Source organism: Phoenix dactylifera, chromosome 16 (genome assembly GCF_051530095.1).
Source record: "Phoenix dactylifera cultivar Ajwa chromosome 16, Ajwa_hap1_PhDact_Kaust_v1.1, whole genome shotgun sequence".
Lineage (NCBI taxonomy): Eukaryota > Viridiplantae > Streptophyta > Magnoliopsida > Arecales > Arecaceae > Phoenix > Phoenix dactylifera.
In genome coordinates, this window is record NC_143205.1 from 21,269,986 (window position 1) to 21,285,493 (window position 15,508).

The 15,508-nt window shown below is 38.9% G+C and overlaps 1 protein-coding gene across 1 annotated transcript; it reads right to left on the minus strand.

The window, feature by feature from the left end:
• Positions 1-1,236: 1,236 nt before the first annotated feature.
• On the minus strand, positions 1,237-4,330 carry CYP715A1 (cytochrome P450, family 715, subfamily A, polypeptide 1). The gene is made up of 4 exons (XM_008789344.6): positions 3,993-4,330; positions 2,793-3,022; positions 2,080-2,685; positions 1,237-1,795 (listed from the first exon to the last, which is right to left on the minus strand). The coding sequence occupies exons 1-4, from the start codon at positions 4,273-4,275 to the stop codon at positions 1,340-1,342; spliced, it is 1,575 nt and encodes a 524-aa protein (XP_008787566.4). The 5' UTR covers positions 4,276-4,330; the 3' UTR covers positions 1,237-1,339.
• Between the last annotated feature and the right edge of the window lie 11,178 nt (positions 4,331-15,508).

The window sequence follows — 15,508 nt, forward strand, 5'->3', positions numbered from 1 at the left end:
TCCAAAACTCGCTATATTTGACCATCCAAAGCTATCCCTTGAATAGTTCCAAGCGACCGGCCGGTCATTGTAGCATTCTTATTAGGACCTTTTGATGCAGGGCAGCAGGAAAAAAAAAGGAAGAAAGAGAGAAGAGGAAGGACTTGGCCTAATTGAAAATTATCTCTTTACGCACGGTTTGACCATGTTATGGAAAGTTGAGTTAACGTAGAGAAATTATACCCTGCACATAATTCCTTTTTTTTTCTGGGTACTTGCCCGTAATCCACTTAAATAATACGTAGGTTAGAACCTGTCTCTATTAAGAAGTCGTCCTCCAAATTGTCGTGAAGGTTTTAATAACTATGTCCTTAAGACAAGTGGGTCACACCACTTTCCAAAGAGTGGCATGAGCTTGACAAGTCAAAGACCTACCACATGACCGAACAATAATATGTCAAATATGGCTCTTATGGTGTTCAACTTTTCTTAAATTTTTTTAGTAAAATCAGATAAATTAAACCAATCTAAAAAAAATACATCCGTATGAATTAAAATAATAAAAATATACAAAAAAATCTAAAAATATATTCAAACTAACATTCAAAAAATAATTTTTATATGATTAACTATATATATCATGATCGGATCATCTGCATTATTAGTTTTTTTTTTTTAAAAGATGTGTCACTTTCATGTTGAGTGCATGTTCTCCTACCGTGTTCAATTGGGTAATGTCTCTCTCCACACATTCTAGTCCTTCAAAAAGCACATTAATTCTAGCTAGATTCTCTAGCTAGGTTGCGACCGGGACTGATGGATTCATCCTGGTGTTGGCATATCTAGGTGTTTGAATTGACTTGCTTTGTGAAGGGGAGGAGCAGTGTGAACCGTTTGAATCGTGTGGTGAAATAGCGGAGCAAGTGGAGGCCCAATAATGCATGTCGTACCGATATTTACTCGACAAGGAAAGAGACGGTGGAAAACCCTGCAAACCGAACCACGACAGTAGCATTTATGGCGATCATGTTGACCTTGGATGTTTTATAATTAGTGCACCAACAATTGTGCATTAATTTATAAGGTTTTGACAATGGACCACCGAACTCTAGGATCAGTTTGCCTCCATTTTTATGGCTTGATATATTCACCGCCAGCTTGCATGCATGGTTCAGAACTAGTAACTAGTTGGACTTCAAGAAGCGCGAATTCACATGTGACTCGACTACTGAAAAATTGCAACTACCATGGAAACTAATTAAAAGGAAAGCTTTGTAATATTCTACATACATACATACGTACATACGTCCATATATTACACGCATGAAGCAAAATGTGACTGCCCGCTTCAAATCTCACACTAAGATGCGTGATGAGCCTGACTTGATTCTTCCAAAGAGTGAAGGATTAGATGCAGCCCGTGAGAAGGTCTTAGAGACAGCATGATCCTAGGTGAGTGCGAGTAAGCTGGAGAGATGGAGAGAGAGAACTTGCGAAGGATGAGGCTCAACACAATCTTGTACTCTGTTGCAGTCAGGTTCCTGCCCACGCAGATCCTCCCCCCAAAGCCAAATGGCAAGAACCCCATCCTATGCTTGCACCCACCATACAGACTATCCTTGAACCTCTCTGGCCTGAATTCGAACACGTCATCGCCCCACAGGTCCGGATCATGGTGCATACCGACCACGTCGATCCACACGTTGGTCCCTTTAGAGATGACAAGGTCTCCGACCTGGACGTCTTCCTTTGCCTGCCTTTGGACATTTGGTGCCGGTGAGTAAAGCCTCAGGACTTCGTTCAGCACCCATCCCATCTGCACAGTTGTACCATGAGAAGATAATTAATTCGATATTGCTGCAAAGCACTAGTGTCGGCAGAGATATGGTACAAATTTGGCCCAGCGAATGGTTGGTAGATGTACAAGAAGAGAGAGAGAGATGGAATCCTACTACTGACGGTGGTGGATACTCCTAGAGCTGGAGCAAAGGATATATACTATCTGAACTACATGGTAGGAGTAGCAATAGAATGGGCGATCTCCTTGGAATTCTTTTCGTTGATTTATTTTTATGTTCATAGAGAGCAAGAGAGGCTTACCTTTGTTAGCTTCGAGAGCATATTCGAGTCAAGGGGTCCTCCTCCAGAGACTTCCATGATCTCATCTCGGAGAGTCTTCTGCCACTCGGGGTACAAAGCCAGCAAGAGCAGAGTCCAGGAAAGGGCAAGGGCAGTGGTCTCGTGGCCCCCGAAGAAGAATGTCTTGCACTCATCCACGAGCTCCCGACTCGTTAGCTTCCTCTCGAGCTGCGCATTGTTCTGGTTCCCAGCAAGCAGGAAACCGAGGAGGTCCTGCTGGGTGTTGCAAGTTGTTTCCTTTCTTGAATCGATGACGGCGAGGAGGAGTTCGTCGATCTCCTTGCCTAGCTTCCATGCCGCGTAGGTTTGTTTGGCATACAAGAGGTTGCTGAAGGGGACTCCCACCAGGCGGTTGGTCTTAAACAGCATGATTTGCATGGCTTGGAGCTTCTCGAACACCTTCTTGCCAGTTTGCTCGCTGATGCCAAAGCTGGTCTTAGCTATGATTTCAGCTCCATTTTTGCTGATATCCTTCTCCACATCTATTTCATTGTGGCCCAAGGATACACGCTTGCTCCACTCATCCAGCATATTGGCGGTAGACTCCACCATTGTGCTTATCATAGCCTACATACATACATACATACAATAAATATGTATATATGTAATCTAGATATGTATATATAGACAGATGGGGGGAGAGAGATCGAGAAAGAGAGAGGGAGGGGAGTTACATTCAGGTTGGTCATAGAGAATGCTGGTGCAATGATGTGCCTGTGAAGAGCCCAGTCGTTACCGTCGACCATAACTAGCCCACTTCCAAACATTGGTTTTCTGTCATGCTTGAACACATTTGGCTTGCCCCATTTCTTGCTCAAAATCCCTGAAGTCGCTTGTTTGAGGAACCCAGGGTCGGCGATGTACATGAATGGTTCTGTGCCTAGCCAGTAAATGAAAACCTTTCCTGCAAGCCAACATGCAATATAAATTGAAAGTGCTACCATATAGACAGCATATTTAAGTGAATTTTTAACCTTGATCTAAGTAAAGACTTATTTTGCTAAAGCGAGAACCAAATATATGATATATAAATTACACAAACCCCTGAGGTGATGTGGTTTCAACTTCTATGAAAATTGCAACGCTCTTCAATAAGAAGAGGCGTTTTCTCTCAACCATAAAGGATGAAGGATAAACACCATCAAGACCCTTTCCAGAGTAGGCAGTGTCTGTACGTGCTTGTAATTCTAATACGATCAACTTGAGCTTAATTGTCAGCATGTATGAAGATGAATCTACTAGAAAAAGTTGATCGGTGATCTTAATCCACTATTGCAAAAACTCCAAACCAGAAAGTATTAATCGTTATAAACCATAGCTCTTTCATTCAAAAAAAAAAAAAAAGAACTATAGCTCTTATACCTCTTTCACAAACTAGAGAGGACCTATGAGCTCGTGAGCGGCCATGTCACCGCGTATACACCACGTATGCTTACCGTGCATTTTTTTTTTTTTTTTTTTTTTGAGGTGAAGGGAGGCGAAATACCACCCAGAAAAATTTTATTGGGGGAAAAGAGTGGTTAGGAATCTACAAGTGGTGATTAGCTCCCCAGTGGAACATGAAGCAATCAGCTTGTTACAGTGCCTGATAGGTGCAGCTGGGAAAACAGCATGCTGAACTGATCAGAAAACAGCAACAAGATCGAAACCAATGAAAAAGAGATAGGACTGAGAGAAGACCAATAAAAGATGGCATGCAGAACAAACTTATAAAGATGTAAACAAGATGCAGCAGATTCGCCAGTGAAAGCATGGCAGCAAATCTGGAGCGAAAGCTGGGCTGAAGACAGAGACTCTCCAATCCGGGGCAGAAAGAAGACCATGCAATCTCAGATCTAATTAGTGGGTTTCTTTAAGCTTTCTTGTCAACTCACCGTACGTTTTTCTCCATCGAGCAAAGTAAGGGAACACGAATGAGTGGATATCATGAGTGAAGCTTGATGAACCTAAAGAAGAAGCTCTCTTTCCTTTGTTGCTCATCTCCATTATGTTTCCCATCGGAAACGATGGAGGAGGGCCGCTAAACCCGTTCCTTTTTAACCTTTGCCACGCCGCAATGGGTGAAAGCCAAAAGATGAAGATGGCACGGCAAATAAAGAGGAGAAGAAAGCTTCCCATGATCAAGCTCATGGCATGCATGGACGGAAAGAACTCCATGATGTTGCTCTTGAATAAGAAGATCTTATGTTTGTGCTTGGCGTGGACAGGAGGACGGGTATAGCCCCCGATATATAGAAGGAAGGGGAGCCTGGGGAGGGGAAGATTGTTTCCGTTCAACGTACGTTGTCCAACTTTGACTTGGAAAGTCAGCAGAAAAACGTATATGAAAGAGCAGAAGCTCAGAAAATTTTTCTCGGCTCTCCGTATGGTGGGATTTCAACTTATATCGTGTTTTGACGCTGTTTGTCCTTTACATGCAAGCATGACGCATTCAATGAGGTAAATGCTCTTCTTTGACTAAAGTCTCCGGTGCCAGGGCTCCTTCTCTCTCTCTCTCTCTCTCTAATTTTTTTATCATTCTAACATCCTTTCATCCCACAAAATTAAAAAATAAAATATCATTAAAAAAAAAAATTCCATAGTTGGATGTTGATAATGGTGTGAACCATGCCGTCCAACAGAAATTTTTTTGCAAGCAATCTCGAAATGGAAATGTCGAGCCCGTTTATATCACCGACCCCCTAAATTAGTGTATTTTTGTTTGATTTATAATGTTCGATGCGGCCAAAATTCTAAGTAGCAAAATTTATTTTGGATCCATCAACTTTGAAGAGTGATATATTTATCTTTCTACCTTCATAAAATTTACATATTTTCAACGAATTCTAAATCGAGAATCACTTGGTAAAACTAAAGACTAGAAAAATATGATCCAAATTTGTTTCTTTTCTTTTTTTTCCTCCCCCTTGGGAGAGATTTCGTTCGCATAAATTATCTTTATTCACAAAAAAATTAACGTCCCCATCCAGGTGCATTGCCATGTTATATCATTGACTTTGCCTTTTCTCCCTTACCCTCGGTTTTCATGGCTATTTACATCCACTCATTTGTCTATGTTTAAAACAAATTTACCTACATAAAATTTGCCAAATTATACATACGAACTAGCCTAATTGTGTAAAGACCTAAATATAAACAGCTAACCAACTCATCATCAAACAGAGTAACATATTAGTATCCTTCTTATTATTTTGGCTAATTAAGTAAAAAAGCATTCTTTATTATTCTTCTTGGTTCACCTTAGTTAAAGGCTAATAGAACTTCAATTATGGCAATGTCCCTACAAACATTTTTATATTCTCATCTACATCCCATTTTGGTCAACTAGTGTTCTCCACCAGCAAGGTGAGTGGGCAGCCACTCATCAGTGGATGAGAGATGGCCACATACACCCAACATATTTGTGCAACAAATAATTTCAATTTATTTAAATTTAAATACAACCTATTTATTTATTGTGCTTCCCAGCTTTTCTATATTTATTTATTTATTTAAGGGCGCATGTCGACGGATAAAGCGTCCCGTGGCACCATAAAATATTGAGAGCTTTCACCTCATCGCACGGACTTTAAAGTGGGTGGCCGTTTAAGTCGTTGGCCCTCCCGCGTTGGGGAAAGCGGGCCGGGGAACCGGACAGAGCCGGTGGCCGGTGGTACGCGGGCCGAACACCGCTCACGGAAACTTATGGTACGAAATCCGCCACGTAGTCGCCCGTGCGCGCTCTAAACCGGCGTTTCTCTACGTCGCGCATCGCAGTCGCTCAAAACATGGCTTTGACGATTGGGATCAAACAGCCGTTCTCCACTCTGGCCGTCGACGGCCGCTTCAGGCGTGGCTCACGTGGTCCGCGGCCGGACAAGCCGTCTTTTTTAGCGCCGCTTTTGGCAGTGCGAATGCAAAAATTGGTCACTTCTGTACGTTATCCACAGATTAAAATTAATAAAATTATGAAATATTTATTCAAGATTCCACTAAGTCAAACCCCCTAGCACCTCACACTCCATCTCAACCACATTCTCAATGAGAAAAATTTGAGAACATAGGAAAGATTTTATAGATGTTTTTAATGTTTTAAGAATGCACCGTTCTTCAATCTATAGCTTAAGCCTCAATTGCCCTAGAGTGATACCTTTAAACAAAACTATAAATTTATCAGATTATTTCATATTTTAACGAATAATGTTTTTTAATTTTATTTTTTCCGATGATTAGCATCTTTAACGATAGAGCAGCTCTTGTTGCTAATGGAGAAAGATTGAAGTGAAGTTTAATATACTTTTTAAGATCAGAGTTAGATTTTTTTAAATGGATAAAATTATTTATCAATAAGACTTGGATCCCTAGGCATCCTGCATGCACTTAAAAGTCTTCATGGATATCTTGAATTGCATTTGCATGTTTTCCTACAAATTGGTCAACGGTAGGGTAGTTGGCATGATATTATGACCAACCTGCATGCCTGACTTTGGATCACGGAATACAGCATAATTGTCGTCATTCAGAATCATCAAATCAGTTTGTTTCCTTTGAAAGAACATCATACAAGTCAAGACAGTGTGTTTCTTTTTAATTAGAAAAATTCAAACATGTGAAATGCAAGCGGTTTGATTGGGAAGAATAAAAAATTTCTTGGACTTTCTTATTTTGAGTCTTTCAAAATAAATTAATAATGAAGGATATCTCGAATTTTCAAAAAAAAGTGGTTCTAAGCAATTTGATTTCATTAGATAAATAAAATTGCAACACAAGTCTTCTGTTCATACTAATTTTAAGGACCATGCATTCAAAGTGTCCAAGATTTTTTCTAAAATAAGAAGCGACTTGTAAAAGTAATTATGAAAGGCAAAAATTATATTATATTTAGATTGCGATTTCTAAATCAATATTTGTTCATCTAATTTCTTCTTGAATGAATGAACTAATCAAAATTTCCAACGATAGTAAGATTTGGTATAAACAAATATTCTAAATACCAAAATAGATGCACTGGAGCCTAATGGGTCCATTGACCGATCATTATATTGTAAATCTCGGAAAATTATCTTTTTTTTAAAAAAAAACTCCCAATAATTACTACATGTGAAAGTTGTATTTCTCATAAAATTTTGCTATATGAATTGGTCTCAACTATGACAGATATCACTCCTGAATAGCATAAAGACCTATCTAATTAAAGTGGTCAAAATGGTTCATAATAAATATGATAATCCAACATGAGAATGACCCTTTTGGATCAGTAAGAACCTAATTAAAGCCATTTTGACCCCTTTAACTAGGTAGGTCCATCTCTCAATCCACCCTTCCCCAACATAAAAGGAAAAAAAAGAAAAATTTCTCGTGCCTTCACATATTATTTTGTTCTTCATGTACATGCCCTCATCTATTGCCATACTTGTATACGTCTACACCTACATCGAGAGAGAGAGAGAGAGAGAGAGAGAGAGAGAGAGAGACCTACCTGATGAATCCATTGACCGATCATTATATTGTAAATCTCGAAAAGTTATCTATTTTTTTTTAAAAAATACTTCAAATAATTAATATGTGTGAAAGTTATATTTCTCAGAAAATTTTGCTATATGAATTGGTCTCAAATATGACGGATATCACTCCTTAATAGCTTAAGGACCTACCTAATTAAAGTGGTCAAAATGGTTCATATTAATTATGATAATCCAACATGAGAATGACCCTTTTGGATCAGTACGAACCTAATCAAAGCCATTTTGACCCCTTTAACTAGCTAGGTAGGTCCATCTCTCAATCCATCCTTCCCCAACATAAAAGGAAAAAAAGAAAAATTTCTCGTGCCTTCACATATTATTTTGTTCTTCATGTACATGCCCTCATCTATTGCCATACTTGTATTCGTCTACACCTACATCGAGTGAGTGAGTGAGTGAGAGAGAGAGAGAGAGAGAGAGAGAGAGAGAGAGAGAGAGAGCCTGTAATATAATATAATTTGAAAAAAGCCATGCTTGTGAAATGCAGGAACTTAGAATATGATGGATGCAGTGCTCTGTAGATTTAGTGGCTTGGAAGATGAGTTTCAGGTCTTCAGGTTAGAAACTGATTCGGTCACAGAGCTTGGAAGCCAATGAGCCGATTCCCCTCGGAATTTTTTTATCCATCGAGAATGAGCTCTTCATCGTGAGATTGACCTGGCCAAAGGCCGCCTTGGCCTTTTTACGACCAACGGACGAGCCAAGTGCGGTGGGCAGCGCACTAGAAGTTGAGCACTTGCGTCAAATTTATAAAATACAAACGGACCCTCATGGTCATGGAAGGATTCTAACACATGGTTTTAGATGAATGCTGCAATGGCTGCTATAGTCTAAGTTCGTGCAACACCGTTGTTGTTTTTGTTAAAAAAACTTAAAAATAATATTTTTTTCAAAATTTCGATAATAAAAAATATGTTTGGCTTGGTCGTTGCACCAAAAAAAAAAAAGAGGGAATAGGAATGAGGCCATCGTTGTGGTTGGGGACGAAGGATAGCTCGATGTTAGGTGTGGAATTAAAGAAAGTCAATAAGATCTAGAGAGCCAGCGTGGGGCGAAAGCTAGCAAGATTTAGAGAACTTAGGGCAAGATCGGCGGAAGAAGTAAAGTTGGGAGAAGAGAAATGAAAATCCATTTTAAAATAAAAGTAAAAATTGTTTACTTTTATTTTTTTTCAGATAATAAAAAATATTTTTTAAAAATAAAAATATGATAACTAAATATATTTTCTACGCCGAATTTTATAGTTTTATTTTTTAAAAAAATAGAAAAAAGAAAAACAGTACCAAATAGGGCAGTAGAAACCTGGCTCTAGATTTTTTCACATCTTGTTATGTAGTACTGTTGTTACATCTATATCAGACTCTCGTTTAGAGTTTGGTGCTGCGAGAAAAGCTATGGTCATGATCCACAGCCTAATTTTCACCGGCTTCAGGGCGGCCTCTTTCAGCATATCTTTCTGCCTATCTTTCTTATGATGCCTTAACGGATGAAAGAGCTCATTATTCTTTTACTCTTCAATATTCCTTGTGCGGTGGAAGGATTATCTTGGATTCAGGATGATCGAGAGTGATGCTTCGTCAACCATGCAACGAGCTGTCTTATGTACGACATATGGTCCATTGAATTATGGGCCATCATGCAACACGAGTGGCTATAACTATGGAAGATCTCTCGAGTTCATCAGTAATATGAGCCAATTTGAACTCTCTCTCTTTCTTAATTCTAAGCATGCAAAATATGCAAGAGAAGTATCGATTGCGTGAACGTATGAGAGAACATGATATCATCAATGATATTGTGATCTTATCCAATAAATCAGTACCCCGCAACTTCTCTATCTCAAGCAAGATCCAAAACCAAATGGGATTTACTTTTATCAAATACTAGAAAGGTGGCCACAAACTAATTTGCATTATAGTATCATGTCCTGATATTTTTTATATCCTTGTATCAATTTCTTTTCCTCAGTGAAACTTGTTAGGCTTTCCTAACTATTTATTCCAAAAAAAAAGTAAAAGAAAAAAATGACACAATGCTTTAATGGATAAACATCGATCACTACCTCTCAAGTTTACAACCACTCACGTACAGCACATGTACATGCATGCACAAGATTGTGCTCGTAGTAGGATTTTACACCATACAAAACACATCACTATATCATGAACATATAATTAAATCTAATGAATTCACATAATACAATCATCATTCTTCCAACAAAACCCAAAGAAGGCATATTTTATTAGCTATGGATACTAGGGTGCACTCATCTTCTTCTACCCCTGCTCCTTAGCCTTTCTTTGAGGAGTGTATGATTGATTCTTAGTGCATTTATGCATCACAAATCTTAACATTTCACCTGAAATTTAAGTTCCATGTGCATCGGAAAGTGACGGAATCCTAACCATGCATTCATGAGGGTACATGCCAAAAAGTTTAGGCAAATAAAAAATACAATAAATCATGTGACCACAACTCTCTATTGGATGCTAGCCTTAGCAAGATACATCGCATGTGATAGAATTATAGCCATTCATAAAATAATTCGTGTAGATGCACCGTGCCAAATGCTACCATTAGGTAAGGAAGAGCATGTCTGTCGGACCAATGAAATGGGCTTTTAGTGGAGTCTTACGTGTCAAGATGGAATCAGATACCCATTCAAATCATGTAATCGCTGGAGCTCTGGCGGCATTGGGCCCTGGTCATAGGTTATACTTTACCTACTGTACGGGTGTTTCTAACCCAAACATCCGTACCGGCATGCCACACACTAAGGCCAACCTTCCTGAGTTCTTTCTCTGGATATATATGAACGAGCAGTAGTCCAGTTCCATAGCCAAGCATGCACTTTTATGCCTCTGCTCAGTAACTCTGTCGAATTGAACACATGTTGTATCAAACTCTCCGCTACATTATGTCATACCTATACAGGCACCCCTGCGATGAGCCTGTAGCTAAGTCTGTGACACTAGGTCTCGTGTAGCCCACTTCAACAAACATGAAAGAAATAGAGGGGTTTTTTCCTCGAGCTTTCTATGTATCCGATAAAAAAGTTTGAAATTGTCCTATATGGTTCGCCATTTTGAGAGACCTCCGCCCATCTTTTATATAGAATTATTGGAGAATTGGGATAAATCTATAATCTTATGCAGTGACATATACCTACAAAGAAGCTATTAATGTTGCAGATTGGTAACAACATATGTAGCCAACTACACTAGATATACTTTGTGGACGGCTGTAGCAGATATTCTTTCTCAATTATGAGTTATTTTATTTTCTGATTGTTACGAATGTCTTCATTCTAGAAGGGTCTAATAAATACGATTTACCAAAAAAAGGTTTGAAATTGTTGCTTTTACGGGCAAGCATAAGATATGCAGATTATGTCAATGATAGTTGAATTTGAACTTATTGAAGATCCTTCGACGTCCCGGGGCACATCAGATTCTGTTGCTCAAAATAACTTTTTCACCATGAGAGAAATAGAAATGCATGCTATGCACCCAAATAACACTGAGAAATCTTGGTTCAGTAGAACACTTCAGTCTCCAATTACAATGGCAACTTTTCTAGTTAGATTACGGATTTCGACCTGAAGGAGGATAAAGAGTTGAAACTGAAAAATTTCGAGATCTCTTCATGCAGTGCCTCGAAGTGATGTTGTAAAACCTTTTTTTTTGGGCTCAACTACTTCAGTAGTTTTATGCTGCTGAAAGTCTCGTCAACCAAAATGCACTAGGAGGCCCTTTTAGAGTTTTCTGCCCTGACAAGAAGGATGCAATCTTCAGGCTTGCATTTATTTGCATCACAGAAGAGGCTTAGTCTGAAGTGGGACATCTGTTTAGACACCATCTCCTGAGGCTTTCCTCAATTGACGTGCTCTCTCTCTCTCTCTCTCTCTCTCTCTCTCTAAAATGACATTTCCAACTAGCTAGCCACAAAAAAACGAGAGAAGGTAAAGTGATTTGTTTGTGAAAAAAACTACATAAATATGTTGATGAGTCCACCCTGCCTCCAATCCAAGGCACGGCAAAAACATGCCGTCTTGTTTTGTTAGACAAGCCAGTATCAACGACATCGTTATTTTCCAACGAGAGACAAGGTACATCGAGAAGCTTAGTCCCTCGCACGCATTTTGTCAAACAGCCGCCGTGCTCCATTACGCCACCACTCCTCTCTCCAGCCGGAGGCACACAAGGAGGACGGCCATGATTGCTGATGAGTTTGCCGGAGGTCCGGCACGGTTGCTGGAAGATGATGCTGACCATCATCAGGAGCGGCCCAATATATTTAGAGGTCTAAGGCCGTTTTGTCTTTCTGCAATGGGCTGGCCTAAAGCAAACTCACATAAAAATATTTTTTCTTTCTATTTTGTCTTTAAGGCCTTTCCTGTAGTGGGCCTTTTTTGGGCCGGGGCTTTAGGTGACCGTCTAAGTCGCCTAAGCATTGGGTCGGCCCTGATCACTCAGGATACTGTAGCACAATTTTTACTCCGGTCTTGGGATGCGAACACTGTTCCGCATAGAAATTATCTGACAACCTCTCGTGCGTGTCTCCGGGTATAAGGTTTTATGCGGATTTACGTTCGCATAGAAATTGTATGCGCGCCTCCGCACGTATTCCGCAGTTCCCTGGGAATATTATGTGCAAGTCTCCGTATATAGTTTGTCTATGCGGATTTATTTCCGCATATGGATTTTATGCGTCGGTCCCCACATGATCATTATATGCTTTTTTTTCTAACAAAAGGATAGGAATTCGCCTTTCCTGGGAGGCTAAACTACCTACGAGCGACGGGTGCATGGGACGGTCAACGAGACCACTCTTGCGTACGTTCGATCAACATCAGGCGGTTGAAGTTAATTATAAAAACCAAATGGGGTGGGTATGTGCCGGTGGACGACGTACAAAAGAGGAGTGGGTTTATCATCTGGCCTTTAGTCTTGATGATTCGATATCGAAGAGCGGATTATTTTTTTAATTTTTTCATTTTTTTTTGTACACGGACTACTTTCACTAATGTCGCGTAAACATAGCCAGTAGTATTAAAAAAAAAAAAAAAGTAGGCAACTCAATGATGAAGGAACACCATTTATCGAGGTCAGAAGATCTCACAGTGTTGAGCGGCATAGAAGGCGATTCAGTCAACAGCCTTATTCGTCTTTTGGTATACGTGTACCGCTTAAAAGGTATCACACTTTTTTACCAGGACCGGATGTCGCTTAGAAGTAGATCCTGAATACGACAATATTAATCTCATGTTTCTCTCGAATGGAGAAACCGTACGCCGTCCGAAGCCTAATGATCCCACTCCTCTAACAAACCAAGAACGAAACGCGGCCTTCGCCGCTGCCGCCGTCGCCCAAGGGAGAAAGAAGAGAAAGCTCGAGGTGCCGAGTGTTGCAACTCCAACAACATCAAGATACGATCTATCGTCAAAGGCCATTGTCCCTTCTTCGTCAAGGTGAATTCATTCTTCTCTTTCAAGTAAATATTAATAACTTAGAGAAGTTCACTAGTCTCTACCTAGATTTTCATCTTTTTCATTTTTTAATCTTCAGTTAGATAAAAGCTTCATATTGTTATTTGAATGTGTTCGATGAACGTCCAAATGGAATATTTTTGCTTGTATTTTGCAACTCTGAAGGACATGCTTCTTTTAAATGTTGACTATGTCTTTGTTGGTGTATTCTATTGATTATGGATCATCGATCTAAATGTGTTTTGTTGCTTGATTATTACTATTCTTTTTGTTAGAAGCATACTGACTCTAAATTCATGGTGAATACTAATATAATTCTGTAAATGCGTATATATCAGGATATTCTTATGGGATTAGGCCGAAGATCCTATAGCTACTTTTTGGCCCATCTAGCTCATATCTTTTAAGAGCCTGCCCAAAGCCCAACCTTTGGGCTGCTTTCTTGTCACAGGATTTGGGCCGAGAGATGTTTGGTTGATAAAGCCATGCTTGAACGGATAGCTCGATCTACGAATCTTATAGAATTTTCAGTCCAATCCTATAGAAATATCCAAATAGGCTCTTACTGTATTTTGAAGTTTAAAGTTTTGGACCAATCTAGGACAGACACCACATTGGGATATGTGCAAATATACTGGTGCATTTTGACAAAATCTATGATTCTTCTAGGCATTTGCTCATTTGTCACTAAAAGCCTTGAAATATTAGTGATACATATCAAAGAAGGGGGCTCTGTTTAGGATAGACTGATAGAGTGATCACAATTTATCAAATATGGAATGCGTCTGGGTTCGCATGTAGTCAAACCATGACTTGTCTTGATAGGGATTCCGGTAATCGTCTTCTTCTTTCTTGTTGAGAAGAAGATAGGGCTTTCAGTGATTGAGTATGCAAATATTAATTACAGTTCAAAGGCTGCAAAGATTTACATTCGCTTTTTTGCTTTTGTTGTTACTGTTTATCTTTTGCATAATCAAACATGAATGTGTTTTTTTTTTAAAAAAAAGTATTTGTAGGTTAGTTGATAATCAGATTGGCATGCATTATCAATACGGATCATGTTACTTTCATATATTGTAGGTTTTGGGGACAAACAATTAAAATGAATACATTGTAGTTCCATTTTAACAATTTATATTTTCATTTAGGTTTGATTGCCACAAATTCCTTTTTTTATACAAAAAATCGGCAATAAGCAACTAACTTTTTGAAAAATATTTTACATGATTTATAGTAAAACGCCTCAGAGTATGACCAAAGATTTTCCAGTGCTTTATCCACTCTTCAAAATGCCATGAACCTAAGAGAATTTACTAATATAATGCAAATTCCAGCAGTATGTCTTGACCCTGAATTCAACTTTGTTTTTAAGAAATTTACTGAACTGCCCTAGCTTAGGCCACAATACTTTGAATATATTCGGAAATAGGCAACTAAGTTTTGAAAATTCTTCTACTTGATTTATAGTAAAACAACTCAGAGTTAAAGATTAAAGATATTCCAGTGCATTCTCCACTCTTCAAAATGCCATGATCCTGAGATCCATGCATTCGAAGCAAGAAAACTTACTTCTCTTTATTCTTGGTCTGGATAGAGGGCATTTATCTCCACTTATATAACACAAATTCCAGGGGTATGTCTCAACCCTGAATTGAACTTTGCTTTTAAGATATTGATTAAACTGCCCCTGCTTAAGCCACAATACTTTGTATATCTTACTTGGGGATATAAGTAACTAGTATAGGATTTATCATCCTGAAGTTATTGCCAGATACCCTCTTCCTGCAGACTGATGCCTTTTTTGGTGGTTGTTAGAAAGATATTTCTCTTGATTTCTTTACATATATTTCACATTTGATAAAGCAGAAGCTTATCATAGTTCCCTCTGTAGATTTATTGATTTGCTTGAAACCCTAACAACAATCTGAATGATTTTTGTTTTGTGAAGGTTCTCTGTGCTCCTGATTTTTGAAATTGCAATGCGGCCAATAAAATTAGAAAACACATATAAGGTCTCTGGCTATGCATACTTGCAGAAGCAATTTATCATCTTAGTTTTGCTATATATAATCTTAGGCAATGCTTATTCTGACAACTGACAGCTGCAGATGAAACTCATCTTAATTTCCAAGTGACTTGTAAACTGAGAATGTGCGCGATGTTCCAACATTCATGCATTCTGCACACTAAAAGGCTAAAAGTCATCATTTTTCTATTAGAATAGAATAAATGTAACCAATAAACTGAATTCCAGAACTTTGAGATCGACTGTGCAGGTTCCATTTCCAATTGTCTTTTTTTCATTGTTGTGTTCCTGACAATTGAAAATGTCCTCGAAACATCTATCACTAATCTGGCCATGGTTTCCGTGCCTTTCATTTCTGTCTATTCTGGTGCA